Source organism: Myiozetetes cayanensis, unplaced genomic scaffold, assembly GCF_022539395.1.
Source record: "Myiozetetes cayanensis isolate MyiCay16 unplaced genomic scaffold, myiCay2020 scf26, whole genome shotgun sequence".
Classification (NCBI taxonomy): Eukaryota; Metazoa; Chordata; class Aves; order Passeriformes; family Tyrannidae; genus Myiozetetes; species Myiozetetes cayanensis.
The window spans coordinates 3,582,725-3,597,562 of NW_026087477.1; the positions used below are offsets into that span (position 1 = coordinate 3,582,725).

The window sequence follows — 14,838 nt, forward strand, 5'->3', positions numbered from 1 at the left end:
TATATAATTGCCTATTTTAATTAATAAATTGGAGGCCACTCAAAGGAAAGCGGCGAGATTCCTTACAGACACTGCAGGGATTGTCTGCCCGCCCCGAGCCAGTCGTGTCACGGTGGATTTGAATCGGTCTCCTTTGAATTTCTTCAGACAGATCGTGAGATTTGCATCCCCCACCTCGTCTCCTGGAGCCTCGCACCTTCAGGCTGCAAGTCTGGATCCCACCTGGGATCCAGCAGCGGCACAGGCCGAGCCCCAACCTCACTGCCTCAGGCTCTGAGTGCTGAGGGGCACTGGCAGTGGGTGGTCCCCAGCCCTGCAAGGCTCTGATCCCCGGATATGGGATGTCCCCAGGAGCAGGGCTGGTGGCATCTTGTTGGCCCTGCTCTGGCCCCCCTGTGCCATCCCAGTGGCCCACCTGACCCTGGGAGCAGCCAGGGCACAGGGGCTCAGAGGAAATTCACGGTCCCTGGGGGCTGCTTTTGTCCTCCACCAAAAGTTTCCCTTTTTTTTTTTTTTTTTTTTTTTGGATTCTTTGCTTTTTTATGCTTGATTTAAACCATTGTTCTTCAAGGGAAATTTTAATGCGAAAAACATGTTTTTCTACCAGTTGCCAGTCTGGGCCAAGCAATCAGGCTCCCTGTCTGACAGGAGCTGTGTGGCAGATGGGGGCTTCAGGCAGGACATGACCTACAGTGGCTCTGCCCTTCAATGGCCCAAGGGACTGGGAGCCTGCAGGGCCACCAGACTGATGGGACCAGGATGCCACAGCCCATCATGGTGCCAGTGGGGTCCGTGCCCTCCACCTGGCTGGAATGGGAGGAGGGCAGCCAGCAGCCTCGCTGTCCTGTCCCGATAACCAGCACCTTGTTCTGGGAACAAAGATCAGTGGAGCAACCGCTGCCCTTCCCTGTGCAGCTCTGCCTCCTCCGTCAGTGCCTCTCCCCAGCCTCACCGAGGAGCCAAAGGACTTTAATGACCTGGGAGGTTTTCCCGACTCCCGGCTCTGCTGGACCCAGTTCAGCCCCACATGGTTTCCTGATGTTCCACAGTGCTGTCAGCTCTCCCCTCGAGGCTCGGTTTGCTCCTGCCCTGCGCCGTGGTGGAGGCAGTGCTCGTGCTGGGAGCCCACGCGGCTGCCGGCGCTGACTCACAGCTTGTTTACACACACACACACACACACACCTGTGTCACGCGTGGCCGAGCCCGCCCGACTGACCGCGCCGGGCCCGGCCGTGTGGGCAACGGGATCGTTCCGTAAGGAGCTCACTGAGGCGTCTGTAAATCCATGTGCACAGACAGGAGAAGCAAAACCAGAGCCAGCTGTGGGCCATGACTGTGAGACGTCTACTCCTTACTGGGAGGGGCACATGTTGTCAGAGTGGATGGGACAGGACATCCTTGCTGGCTCTGGCCTCTGCTTTCCTGCATCCCAGCCTTCCCAGTCCCCACTCCATGTTGCTTGCATCTCCTGGATCCAAGCACCAGCATTTCTCCAGCACAGACAGAGCCCAGAGCATCTTCCATCAGTGTGGGGTAGAGATGGGGACACTGAGATGAAAGAGTGGGAGAGAAGAGGCCTTGGAGGAGCGTAGCTCTTACCAGGGGTACCCAAAGCTCTGAAGAGGGGGAAGACATTGCTGAGGAGGGGAAAGGGAGGGAATCCCCCCAGGGTGATGTTTCCTGGGGTGCTGGGGTCTGCAGGGCACTGGTGGTGCTGATGCCAGCAGCAGGGAGGCAGTCTGGGTCTGGGCATCAGCAGGAAGGATCAGAGTTTGATCAGGAATCCAACAGAAGGGGTGATCAGATTTGGAGGGGCAAGTCTTGGGAAGGTATGTCAGCCTCCCGGCCCTCCCTGCACGCCGGCGCTCCCGCCCTGCCCTCCTTCATCTGCAGAAGTGGAAGTGTCCCAGGAACATGAAACGATTACTTGGCGAGGAGAATCCAGCTCAGCACTTCTTGGCATTTGTTCACAGCTTTCATCTTCAAAGCTCCTTGCAAACATTAGCAAACTAATCCCTGCAACCTTCCTGGGAGATAGCGCAGGATCAAGCAGAGGAGCATTATCTCGTCTCAGCAGATGGGGAAACTGAGGCACACAGTGGTGACGCTGTCGCCCCAGGGCGCAGGGCGAAGCTCCGTGTCAGCGCTGGGAGTGGAGTGTGGCCATCGGGGTGCAGCTCACGCTGCTCCAACACTCTCTCTCCAATTCCAATGATGTGGCCAAGAGCCACAAGCACCAACCCAATTCATGGGGCTGGAGCAGTGAGGACACGGTGGAGAAAATCCTGCCTCAGGGTCAAGGCTGCCTGCAGCAGCCCCGGGGCTGTGCCCTCAGCTCATGCCTTGCAGCAGTCACTCAGCACAGTCTCCAGCTCTGAGGGATGTGACTGAGGCTCAGTCCCATCGCCTCTCCTGGGTGCACACTGAGCTCCAGCACTGGCCCTGCTGTGCCAAGCCCAGGTCCCACCCCAGGGCTTCCTAGGGTCTCATGGCCCAATGGATACACCTGAGCCAGGGCTGAGGAGCCCTCACCCACAGCCCCTCTCCCCACTGCTGTGTTTGGCAGCACCTCCACCTGCATGGGAGAAACTGGGGCATCCCGCTGAGGGGAGGAGTGGGGCCAGGATCACCTCGCTCTGAAACGGCAACATCCAGGGCCCTGGCCAACACCTGCCCACGGATCCATGCTGGCAGTAGGAAACCTCTGCCCTGACCCTGGGCTCTGGGAAAAACACTTCTCAATTGAATGTCTTGTTGCAAATTGCAGCTCTAATTGGTTTAGCAGAGTTTAATTAGCCTGAACTGATGAAAGAGGCGAGATTCCCTCCTTAAAGGAGCCCAGCAGCAGGATGCACCAGCCAGGGTTTGGGAGGAGAACGGCTGCATCTGAACCTCATCCCGAAATCCTGCTGCAGCCCTGACCCAGCATGGCACCAGTGTCCAGATGAAAGGTCAGATGTGAGGCTACCATTCACTGCGCCGCAAAGGGCTCCTTTGTGCCTGCTCCAGCGCCTCCCGCCGCCCCCAGCCCCAGCTCCTTTGACTTCCTTCGGTTGCTGCAGGGCTGCTTTCCCGCAGATCCCACTCTGGCTCCTCATTCCCCTCCCTCCACGGGTGTCGCTGGGTCTCAGTCACATCTAGGCCATCCGTGGGGTGCAGGGAGGCAGAATCACCCTGTGTGCAAGACTGGTTGGTGGAACTTTGCTCCCAGCTTTGCTTGACAACCAGCTTTGGCCACCACCTGCAGCATCACTGCAGGCAAGTCACTTTGGCTGCAACCAGGACAAGGGCAAGCGGAGCCCCCAGCATGGTTTTCCTGGGAGCAGGGCAACCTTAGCAGGGCTCTGAGCCCCCTTTAGCTCAGGGATCCAATTACTTCCCAGCCTCCAGGCTCCTCCTGCCTTACATCAGGAGCCTGGCTGCTCCTTGACAGAGGCAACAAACGCATGCTGCTCCAAGCGAGGTCCGACCCTTTCCCTGCCAGAGCCGGTGGTTGTGCAACCCCACTCTGAGCCAGGGAAAATCCCTTCCTGGCCTCTGCAAGATCCTCTCTATCCTCGAGCATGTGAGTGAGTGCATCACCACCCTCTCGCTCATGGACATCCCGCTTGGAGGTTTGGCTTCCCAGCCCTCTGCCCTTACATGGGCAATCCCTCCGAGGCGGCTGAAGGAGCCAGGTCATGCCAGCCGGACCAGGGCCGGGAGCAGCGCCGGGGCCAGGGCCAGCAGCACACCAGGAGCCTGGGCAGGCGAGGGCTGCCAGCTCTGTCCTTCCCCCAGGGCCTTCCACTGTCCTGTGTGTGGAGTTCCTGGCCCCGCCAGGAACGCTGTGGGGAGGTGCCGGGTGCTGCAGGACACAGGGCTCCTGCAGCTGCAAATGGCACTGATGTCACCTGGGGTGAATCCATCCCTCCCCATTCCTGACCCCTCCCTGGGGGAGCAAGGGACTATATGGGGAAACGGGGGGGAAGATCTGCCATGGTGAGAGACAGCTCGCTGGTCAGAGGGACAAAGAGAGGGATGGAGACTGTGGTGGTGCCAGTGGACATACTGCTCTGCCTGTGCTGGCAGCCGGCATTGCACCCGCTACACCCGCTGTGGGACGCGGGCTGCTCCATGTCCCACCAGACCAAAGCTGTGTCCAGCCACATCCTGAGCCAAAGCAAGCTGCTTGTGCTGTGCTGGCACCACTCAGAGCCAGGAGGCTGCTGCTGGGCCAGAGGGGTGGTGCAGGGTCCCCGGGGCCCTGTGGTCGGGGCCCCTCTCCGAAAGAGCCCAGCTCAGCCCTGCTGAAAACATGACCTCAGCTGAGGCCAGTGCACGGGGTGAAACGTTCCTCAGCTGTGTGGCCGCGAGCTGGACACGGTGCTCAGGGCTGAGAGGGCCCTGGCCTGTGGCAAAGAGCTGTGTGTCCCTTGCACTCTACCTGGGGACCTGGGTGACAGCTCTGGGCCCTGGTGCACCCTGACCCCCCTTCAGACAGGTGGGCGATCTCTTTGTGGTGGCACTGAGCAAGAAGCAAGGCCAAGCAATGCCAGGGACTCCAACCTGCCTTGTCCTGGGCTCCCCACTGTGCTCCCCAGTCCTGTCAGGAGCTCCACAAAGCCCGGTAGCCCCTGAAAGTCTGGCAGTATTGGCCCCATCCCAGTTGCCCAGCACAAGCCAGGCCATGCAGGGTCCAGCACGTGTTTGGGAGCCAGAAGAAGCAGCACTAGTGGTAGTGGGGACAGCTGGGGAGAATGGGGGCAGCACGTGCCATGGGAGTATGACCCCACCAGTTCTTCTCCTTCCCCTCCTTGTCTGGCAGGGCTCAAGTTGGTGCCTCAGTTTCCTTTTGGCTCGTTGGGGGTGATGCTGGGTACCAGCAGAGCTGCAGGGATGTTTGGGTAGCAGAGATGAAAGGAGCCACATGAGACAGCCCTCATTGTGCCCCTGCTGCCAGCCGGGCTGCTCTGCGAGGAGGAGGAGGGCAGGAGGAGGCAGACGCGGGTTCATGCGAGGATGGGTGTGGGAGGCGCAGCCGTGCGGGTGGCACAGGGTCGGGCAGGGAAGTGTTCTGGGGGTCCTCACGCCTCGGGGTCTGCCCGGTCACTGCTCTGCTTCGCTGCACACCGAGCACGGGGGCACGCCCAAACCTTCCCCGTCCCATCTCAGTCCCTGGCTGCGGGTCCGTGCCCGCTCCGGGGGAAGCACGGACCCCCCACTGCCCACTCGGTGACGATCAGACCCTCACTGCCACCCCCACACCCCCGCACTCACCCCCTCGCTGCCCCCCGACTCCACCGCCGCTACCCCCGCCCCGGCCCCCCCGCGCCGCCCCGCCCGGTGATTCACGCCTCCCCGCCGCTTTATAGCTCCGTCGGCCTCGCCGCCGCCTCACAGCAACAGGTCACCGGAGCGCCCCGGCCCGTCCCGGCCCGTCCCCGCCCGGCCCGGCCATGCCGCTGCGGCTGGCGCTCTGCCTGCTGGCGCTCTGCAGCCCCGCCGCCGCGCACGGTAAGAGCCGCGGGGTCCCGGTTCCAGCGGGGGTCCCGGCGCAGCCCGCCCCCCCGGTAACGCCGCTCCCCGCCGGCAGGTGCTCGGGGTGGGGGTGGCCCGGCCCGGGGTCGCGGTGCCGTTATACCGGGCGGCGCCCCCGGGCACCGCTGTCCCGTCCCGCCGGGCAGATGCCGAGCTCTCGGCGGCACAAACCCGCTTTAACGGGCGGAGCGGTGGCTGCCCGGTGCCCGGCGGTGCCGCTCGGGTGTCCCGGTCCCTGCCGTCCCTCCGTCGGGAGGGGCGCGGGGTTGCACGGAGGGAGCGAGCGCCCGGGGTCCCGCCCGGCCCCGCCGCCCCGTCCCGCATCTCGGTGGTGCCGCTGCCCGGCCTCGGCATCCCGCACCCCGTGTGCCCCGGGAGTCCCCGTTCCCGGAGGCGGCAGAGCCGGCTCGGGGCTGCGTAGCCCCGGTGGGACGGACCGGGAGTGGGGCCGGTCCGTGACCGGGGTGTGGAGTTCGCAGCTCGGAGCCTCCCGGTTCCGCTGCCGGTGGTAGCGGCTTTCGGCGTGCTTGGGCGGTGTCGGGGCTGTGGGGGAGGACGTCCCGAGACCCCGGGTCGGGGCTCCATCAGCCCTTCCCAGAGCCGCGGAGCCGTGCGGTGCTGCTGGTGTCGCCTCTCCCGTATCGGAGCGGGAGTTTCCATCATCCCTTCGCACGATACCGAGTGTTCCGTGGGGAGTGGGGGCCGCGCGGTGTTGTAACGGGAAACTGGGCTTGGAAGAGCAATTGAACAAATCAGTGTAGGATAAACCCCCCGATGGCAGCCGCGTGCTGGCGCTGCTGGTGCTGCCCGAGGTGTCCAGGCGCTGGTTTCCGCAGCCGGAGGATTTGCTCCATCCACGGCTGCCCCGCGGATACAGCCGGGCTGGGAGACCCATGTGCTTGTGACTGAATCAAAATCGTATGCGAGGGAGGAGAAAAGGGGGGTAGAGGGTCTGGGGCGGGCTCCACTTTGGGGCAGGGTGAATCCTTGCCCTGGAGGGGAGCGACTCCCCCCTGGCAGCACAGGACACGTCCCTGCCCCCATCTCTCCCTCCCTCCCATCTTTTGCCGTTTAACAAACCTCAAGCGCAGCTAATGAGAGCACGAACCCAAATAAGCGTCACAAGAGGCTGGTTTGCAGAGGCGGAAATTGCAAAGAAATCACTCACAAAAAAAAAAAAAAAAAAAAAGAAATCTAACTGATTCGCTGGTGGGTCACGGAACAAACAGGCTTTTGAGTCAGAGCGATCTGGTGCCACAGGGCTGGCCCAGACCCAAGGGCTGGGGCAAGTGCCCCATGCTCTAGCCACTGGCTCAGATGCTCCTTGCAGAGGCCGTGTGTGTGTCAGGTTCCCATGCTGGGGAACGGTTTCATTCCTCCATGGGGCCACTGGCACATGCTGGGGGATCCAGAGCATGGTTGCCCACTGACCCTGCTCTGCCTGACCACCCCCATGCTGGGGTCTCCTCTCTCTGGGGCCAGCCAGGAGCTGGGCAGAGATGGAGGCAGGGAGGGCAGGGAATAGGTAAGCTGCAAGCCCAAGTGAAATGTCCTGGCCTGCTGGTTGGGCATCTCCCAGAGCATCGCTGGGTGTGCTGGCATCCCTGTGGTCCCTGTGCTGGTTTTGGACCTGTTGGTAGAAGAGCATGGACATGGAGCTGCCATGCCAGGGACCCTTAGGGTTACCTGCTCTGGGACAGCTCTTGTGCCACAGGAGTGATGGGAGCTGGAGCAGAGTGTCTCTGAGTTCCCCAGCTCATCCCAGGCACCGGAGCAATCTCTGTGCCTCTTGCCCAAGGTGGTCTGGCCACAGCCAGCATCCTGCTGCCCTTTGTGGGAGTCTCAGCACAGGAAGGATTCCTTACCCTCTGCCCTCTCCACAGGTGGTATCTGCTGGTTGCAGCAGGGGAAGGAGGCCAAATGCACCATGATCCTGAAGACAGGTGTGACATGGGAGGAATGCTGTGCCAATGGCAATGTGGACGTGGCCTGGTCTAACTACACCTACCCAGGCAACAAGATCAGCCTGCTGGGCTTCCTGGGGCTGGTGACATGCCACCCCTGCAAAGGTGAGTGGGCTGGGGAGTGAGGGGATGCTGTGGGGCTGAGCTCTGCCCATGGGGAATGCTCAGAGGCTGCAGCTCCAGGTGATGCAGCAGTGATGGGGCTAGGCTGCCCCTCACCAGATAGGGCTTTTCTGGGCAGTCTGGGACAGCACAGGGACCTCAGGGACTGCTGACCCCATGCTCCTGCTGCTGCAGCTCCTGGACAGATGCTGCTGTGGGTCAGAGCTGGCGGGACAGCCTGCATCCCCTGGCTGCTCTCATTTTGTGTGTATTTTAGTTCTCTCCCGGTGGAGTAGGACGCGTGACCTGGGTCTTGGCCGGGCAGCCAAGTGCAGGGAGCGGAGCTGGGGCTGCCTGTTCCCAAGTTAACCTCGCTGTGCTGGGGCCTCCTGCCCCTGCCCTCACCACGGCTGCTCAGGGGGAAACTTTGTCAGGTTTTTCTAGGGAAAAAAGATCTATTTCTTCCCCTCTGCTCCCCTCGCTCCTCCCAGCGTGTGTGTGAAATGGCTTTATGTAACGGGCAGTTCCAGAAGTGGAAACTCTCCAGCTGTGAGTTCCAGCCCCACCAGATGTTTTGGCGTGTGCCAGAGGTGCGGATCCCCCAGCACTTTTGAGGCTGTGTGAGAACACGCTCGAGGACCTGCTACCCGCAGGAGACAGGAGCAGGGATTTGGAAGGTCATGTTGTTATTTGCTTAAAGGGGGAAAAGGTTCTTAACAAAACCACTTCCTCTGGTTCCCTGCACTCCTCAGGCCCATCCTGGTGCAGCTTGGGGTTGCACCCCATGCCAGCCAAAAGCTGAGTGAGATCCTGGCCCTGGCCCCAGCCCTGCTTGGCAGAGCTGGGAGCACCGGGACCCTGTCCGTGGGCTCCCCCGTGCCTGGGGCAGAGTGCAGTGGGGACAGACAGCCCTTGACCAGGAGTCTGCCCTCACCTCTGCAGAGAGCCTGGGAGGCATGGGGACTGCCAGTGGCCACAGACCATAGACGGGGCTCAGGATCCTGGGGTTTACTGTGATCTGAGAGTGGGGCCTTTAGGGAAACTGCTGGAGAGCCTGGGCAGCACTTGCACCACAACCCCCCACCGTCAGCCAGCCCCTGCCTGTCCCGTCCAGATGGAGCTGGTGCTGCTCCTCACCAGGCTCCAGAGGCCTTGGAAGAGGGTGGATAAGAGGAGCTGTGCTCCCACTCCCTGGGCTTGCAGGGCTGGAAGAGGTTACTCTGGGATAAAGTGGGCTGCAGCCGGGACAACCAAGCCCCATGGGGAGGTGCTGGCCAGGCCCTGGGGGCTCTGCAATGGGTCTCTGGGAGGGAAGTGAAATTCCTGGCTCCAGCTGCTGGAGACACAGTGTCCCCTCCAAGGACCCAGTGCAGAGGGGGGCCAGGTTGTGGGGTCAGGGTCACAGTCAGATTCTCTAACCGCTCCCTCCCTTGCTGGGACTGTCTGGACAATCGGACCCTGCTCTGCCGGCAGCATCTCAGAACGGAGGCTGATGAGGGTCCTGTTTCCTCTGGCAGCCCTGGGACACAGAGCTGTAACCCTCTGTCCTGGGGTCCCCGTGTCTCAGACTCTCCTTCCCTGGGACAGGCCCCAGCTGTGGAAGTCAGAGAGCAATCCAGGAAACTGTTTTCCACCAGGGAATTTCCCCCAGGGTCTGCTGGGCCAAGCAGGCAGGGAATTTCCCCTTCCTCCTTCTCCTCCTCCTCCTCCTTGCTAAGGTGGCCCATCTCCCACAGGGAAATCCCCCTGTGTGCCTCCCAAAGCTCCCAGCACACACCCTGTCTGCAGGGATCCTTCCTGCTGGGGGAGAATCCCTGTCCTGGGAAGCCTTTTAGTCTTGCACAGTGGGGGTGCTGCTTGGTCCAAGCAGTGCCCGTATCCTGGGGAGCTCAGAGGCCAGTCCCTCTGGGGTGAGTGCTGTGTGTGCTTTGGGAGGCAGAGGGGGTCCAGCTGCCCCAGACAGAACCCCTGTCCCTGCTGCTGACCCCTTTGCCTTTCCCTGCAGAGGCACCGGTGTCTGAGCCCCTGGGCACCAGGATGGGCCCCTGCTCAGAGCCAGTGGCCCCTCTCCATCCCTGCTGGCGTGGGCACGGCCCCGGGGCACTAGTGGGACCCCCTGAACCCGGCCCCCGTGCTGGCCGGGAGGTGACCCGGGGGGACAAAGCATCTGCCTGTCTGGGGACCGACGCTGGCTGCTGCCTCCCGCTCTTGTGTTCCAGTCACAGAGTGAGACAGGGCCAGGCATTGTCTGCTGGGAGCGGCATTCCCAATCGCCCGGGCAACTCGCGAAGCCCAGCTCTTTCTGGAGGAACCAGGGCCTTGTGGAGATAGATTTTTCCATTGCACAAGAGAAACAAATGACTCCTTCCAAAGAATAAATAGATGGGAAGGAGTGAGCTGGTGCTGAGCGGAGCCGGGGCTCCGGCTGGGGTGAGCGCTGGATGATTGCTCAGAGCCACAGCCAACGACCTGCTCCTTGGCGGAGCTGAACAGATCCAGATGCTGCTGGGGCAGCTCAGTGTCAGCACGTGTGCTGTGGCCCAGGGGGCATTCAGGACTGTGAGGGCCGATGCTGGCCCCGTCCTACTCAGTGTCACACTGGGGCTGGGCAGGACGGGCCCTTCCCTGGTGGGGGACACGTCCTCATGTGCTGCTGCTCTGTGTCCCCAGAGAGCTGTGAGGGGGTGGTGTGCGGCCCTGACAAGGTCTGCAAGATGAAACACGGGCGTCCCCAGTGTGCCTGTGCCCCAGACTGCTCCAGCCTGCCCCGCAAGCTGCAGGTCTGCGGTTCTGATGGCTACACCTACCGGGACGAGTGCGACCTGCTGACAGCCAAGTGCAGAGACCACCCTGACCTCGAAGTGATGTACCAGGGCAAATGCAAAAGTAGGTGCAGTTGAGCCCCACCCCGCTGTGTCCCATTCCTGTTCTGCCCCTGTCCTATCTCCATCCCCCGTGGTCCAGGGAGAGAAGGTCCATCCCAGTGCAGGGTCTCACCTGCAGGACACAGGTCCTGCTGCCCATTAAGGGGACATTGTAGCCTGTTGGTGCTCTGGGGTTTGACCTCACTGCAGACTGAGCAGTAACAGTCCCTAAAATGTCATTTACAAACGTCAAGCCCCTTTTTTTCCTCTTTTGTAAAGGGCGCAGTGATCCTCCTGGCTCTGCCAAGAGCTGTCAGAAGGATTATGGTTATTTTTCCAGCCCTGCTCTCTGGAAGGCTTTGTCTGTCAAGCTCTGGGCTGAGCAGGGAAATGTGGGGCAAGAAATGGGAGTTTGGGAGCTGCAGATGCCAAATCTTCCAATCCAGCAGGGAAAGAAAGAGAGGAAGGTGGAGAGATGATGGGGTGCATGAGCCCCCAGCACCACCACCTCCCAGCAGAGCCCTGTGCAGGGCCTGATCCTGCTGCACAGGCTCCCTCCACCCCCACGCGCCCTTGCTCCAGCGCTGGGTCGAGTCCAGGGTGACCCTGCCCTTCCCTCTTGCCGGGGCCAGCACGGCGGCTGCCAGCCTGGCTGCAGCAGCTGCTGCTTCCCTGCCAAGGCACCTGCGTGCGGCCGCGGGCCCGGCCAGGTCCCGCTGCGCCAAACGGGCTCAGCCCCGCGCTCCACCGCTGCAGCTGGACCTCAGCTCCTCCCGTGCGGCAGAGCTCTGGCTGGGGCTGAGCCTGAGGCTGGGGGCCACGTGCTCGCTCACACTCAGGATGTCAACCCCTGCCAGCCCCTGCCCTTGGGAGCACCATCGATGGGGAAGATGGGGACCATTCAGCCCTTGGCTCCTCTCTGTTCCCCAGTAGCAGAAGTCGGGAGGTGACTGGGTTTCCTTGGGGTGATGTTCACTGTCCACCTGGGTTGGACGAGCTGTGGGAGGGGTGGCCTTCCTCGGGTCACCCCAGCCCCGTGCTTCCCTGCAGAGTCCTGCTCCAGCGTGGTGTGCCCTGGCACCCACACCTGCGTGGTGGACCAGACGGGCAGTGCCCACTGCGTGATGTGCCGGACAGCTCCCTGCCCCGAGCCCACCAGCCTGGACCACGCCCTCTGCGGCAACAACAACGTCACCTACCCCTCGGCGTGCCACCTGCGGCGGGCCACCTGCCACCGCGGCCGCTCCATCGGCGTGCGCCACTACGGGAGCTGCTCAGGTGAGCCGGGCGGGGCGGGGGGCAGCGCGCACGGACCCCCAGCACCTGCTCACCTCTCACACCCTCCTCATCCCTTCTCTCTGCTTTCAGCTGCGGCCAAATTCTCCGCAGAGACGGACAGCGTGGAAGAAAACTACGTGTGAATCCTCCCTCGGCCGAGCCGGAGCCGGGAGACAGGGGCATTATGTGTATATTGTACAAACCATATACCTGATATTTATTAAGATAAAAAGATCCTTATTTATCCCTGTGTATGTTATGCAGTCGCAGGGGGCTCGATTCCCATCCTGCCAGCCGGGGAGCAGGGGTGGGGGCTCACGGCCAGAGAGATGCTGAGCTGCCCTGGGATGCTTTGGTGCCCACCTAGCGCCCGGCAGAGCTCTCCGCTGGCCAGTGCCCTTCCTTGCTGCCGGTGCGGTGTGGAGGGGTGTCCGTGGGCCCCCCCTACGTGTCCTTGGCCGGCAGCCCTGGGCCTATTTATTTTTGGATTAATTCTCAGTACTCTGCTGACGTTTCTGGCTGGGACCTCGAAGTCTAGAGGGAATCTGTGCTTTTGCCTTCCCTGAGGGGCTCAGCCCCAGCTGCCAGCAGCAGGAAAGGCAGTGCACGCTGCATCAGATTGGAGAGAGATAGATATATATTTTTATATATATTAAAAAAAATATATGTATGTTATTGTCTCCTAAAGTTTCAGCATGTGTGTGTTCAAACAGATTTCAGTTTAGGTCTTCCCAGGCCCATTCAGACCAGGCTCTCACCGTCTTCGGAGGTGATGCCAGTGCAGTGGCAGCCCTATCTGGGGGGCATGACCATTCTCCCTGGACCACTGAGCCCCCGCCCAGAGCCCATCACCCAGGGCAGCTGCCCCCAGCCCTCTTCATCCCTCCCTGCCAGAACAGCTTCAGATGAAGCCCAGGCTGCAGGGAGAGATGGCCCTGCCCACCCCTCCAAGAATCCCCAAACCGCAGCTGCAGGGCCCTGTACCCCCTGCTCTGCCCACACCTGTATTTATTTTTATTCCTTCTCTCATTTCTTCTGTTGTCACCTGTGTAAATACCAGCTCTGCTCTGACACCAAAAAGCTCTTGACTTTATATAAATATAATTTTTATATATATATTACCTATAAAAATACCTTATCTTCTTTTTTTATGATTGGATTCTGAACCTCAAGGCAGACGCTTTGGGAACACCCACATTCCCTATTCTGTATTGTTGGAGCATTTTATGGCTGTGTTAGACTTGGATTATAATTATAAACCAGATTAAACGGTGCTGTGGGTCTGGTTTTGTTGGGCAGGCTCTGGGGCCGCAGGAGATGTTGCTGTCCCTGGGGCTGTGCCCCTGAGCCGGGGTCAGGGGATGTGTGGAGCCCCCAGCAGCAGTGAGGAGCCGCATCCCATCTGCTCCGGCTTGGCGCTGGGGTTTTCCAGCCCGGCCAAGGCTGCTCGGTGCAGCGGGAGGGAAGGGAGAGCAGGGAAGAGCGAACCGCGACGCAGATAAATCTGTTCCCAATCTTGGGCTGTGCCATGAGGGTTTGGTATTTCACAAAACAATTCCTGCCGGTAATTGGGTCCCGATGTGGGATGCTTCCCGGGCGGCAGCCTGTGGCTTGACGTGCTGAGCTCCACAGGAACTGCGGCTGGATCTCCCTCAGCTGCATCCCCTGTGCTGGGGGCCAGCATGGCACAGCCCCCAAACCCCCCCACCAAGCCCCTCAGCACCATGCCCAGCCCAGGAGTGCATTGCAGAGAATCATTTTCCAATCATTTCCAATCATTTTCCAATCATTTAGATTGGAAAAGACCACTTAGATAACCCAGGATGGTCGTGGGACTTTCTCCTGCAGCCCCTCCCTGCCTGCCCAGCTCAGCCACGTCCCCCTGCTCTTGGGGATGGGTGTACAGGAGTTCCCAAAACGCTGCCCATGCCCTCCTGGGTGCCAGCGCTGCTGCACACAGTGGTGTGTGGCCTGGGTTCCTCCACGCCCGCCCGCAGTGCTTCCTGCCCACGGCAGCTCCCTGCCCTCCTGCCCCGCCGCAGGGTTTGGCCTCGGGAGTGGCTGGTGCATGGCCCCGTGCCGAGCCCGCGGGCACAGCAACAGCAGCTCCTGTGATGAGCAGGAGATTTCAGCCTCCAAAACGTGGCTGTGAGTCAGGCGCCGCCTTCTCACCAGTTTTTGGGTGGTCTGGGACAAGCTGGGACAGGCGCCGGCTCTCCAGGCTCCCTGGCAGCGTGTGGAAGCCCTGGGGCTGGCAGTCCTGTCCCAGCATTCCAGGGGGTCTCTGCCCCACACTGGCTCTGCCAGCACCCCGCTGGGATTTGGGGCTTCCTTGGATGCTGGCAGCCCAGCAGGGGTCTGTCCTCTACTGGGTGTCCCCACGGCCACTGATGAGCGTGGCTTGTGTCCCCTGACCCTGTGCAAGGCCCTGCAGCAGCCACAGTGTGCCAGCAATTTGCAGATAAAACAAACAGCCAGAAGCAGGGAATGTCTGGGTCTGTCCTCAGAGACGGCCGCGATGCTGGGCAGAGCCACACATGTCTCAGCTGAGACCCAGCAGCAGCTCAGCACATGTCCCCTGGCCACTGCGGGCACCCAGCTCCCACGGGGTGAGGGCCTGTCTGTGGGCGGGGAAGGTGGATGAGGCTCCTGTCGGATCCCTGTGGGCTCTGCCAGCACAGCTGGGAGCCCGCCTGACCCCAGGGGGTGTCTGTGGTTCCCCTGTTTGGGGGGTCCCGTAGAGCAGTGGGAAGGGTGTGGTGTGGGACGGGATGGAACAAGATGAGGCGGGATGGGATGAGATGGGATGGGGTGGGACAGGATGGGATGGGATGAGATGGGATGGGGAGCCCCACCCCTGGCAGAAAGGCAGCTGTGGTGGCAGCACCTGGATGTAGATCCTGGCTCCTCTGGGGCAGGGCCTGGTCCTGAGTGAGGCCATGTTCCCCTTCTTCCTCCTGCACCCCCTGCTCCATCCACCCACACCCAGGACAAGTCGGGGGGACCAGAGCACAGAGGGAAGCAGTGGGATGGGGACTGAGGGTTTATTGACAAAGGAAAATGTTGCTGCAGCAGGAGGCTGTATGAGGTGCTGGGGGTTCTGGTACAGC

The 14,838-nt window shown here is 61.4% G+C and overlaps 1 protein-coding gene across 1 annotated transcript; it reads left to right on the forward strand.

Annotated features, from left to right (window-relative positions):
* The first annotated feature begins 5,385 nt into the window (after positions 1 to 5,385).
* FSTL3 (follistatin like 3) lies at positions 5,386 to 12,709 on the forward strand. Its single transcript, XM_050321119.1, has 5 exons — positions 5,386 to 5,496; positions 7,404 to 7,589; positions 10,257 to 10,472; positions 11,501 to 11,728; positions 11,819 to 12,709. Exons 1-5 carry the CDS (start codon positions 5,439 to 5,441, stop codon positions 11,869 to 11,871), a joined length of 741 nt encoding a protein of 246 aa, XP_050177076.1. The 5' UTR covers positions 5,386 to 5,438; the 3' UTR covers positions 11,872 to 12,709.
* Positions 12,710 to 14,838: the final 2,129 nt, after the last annotated feature.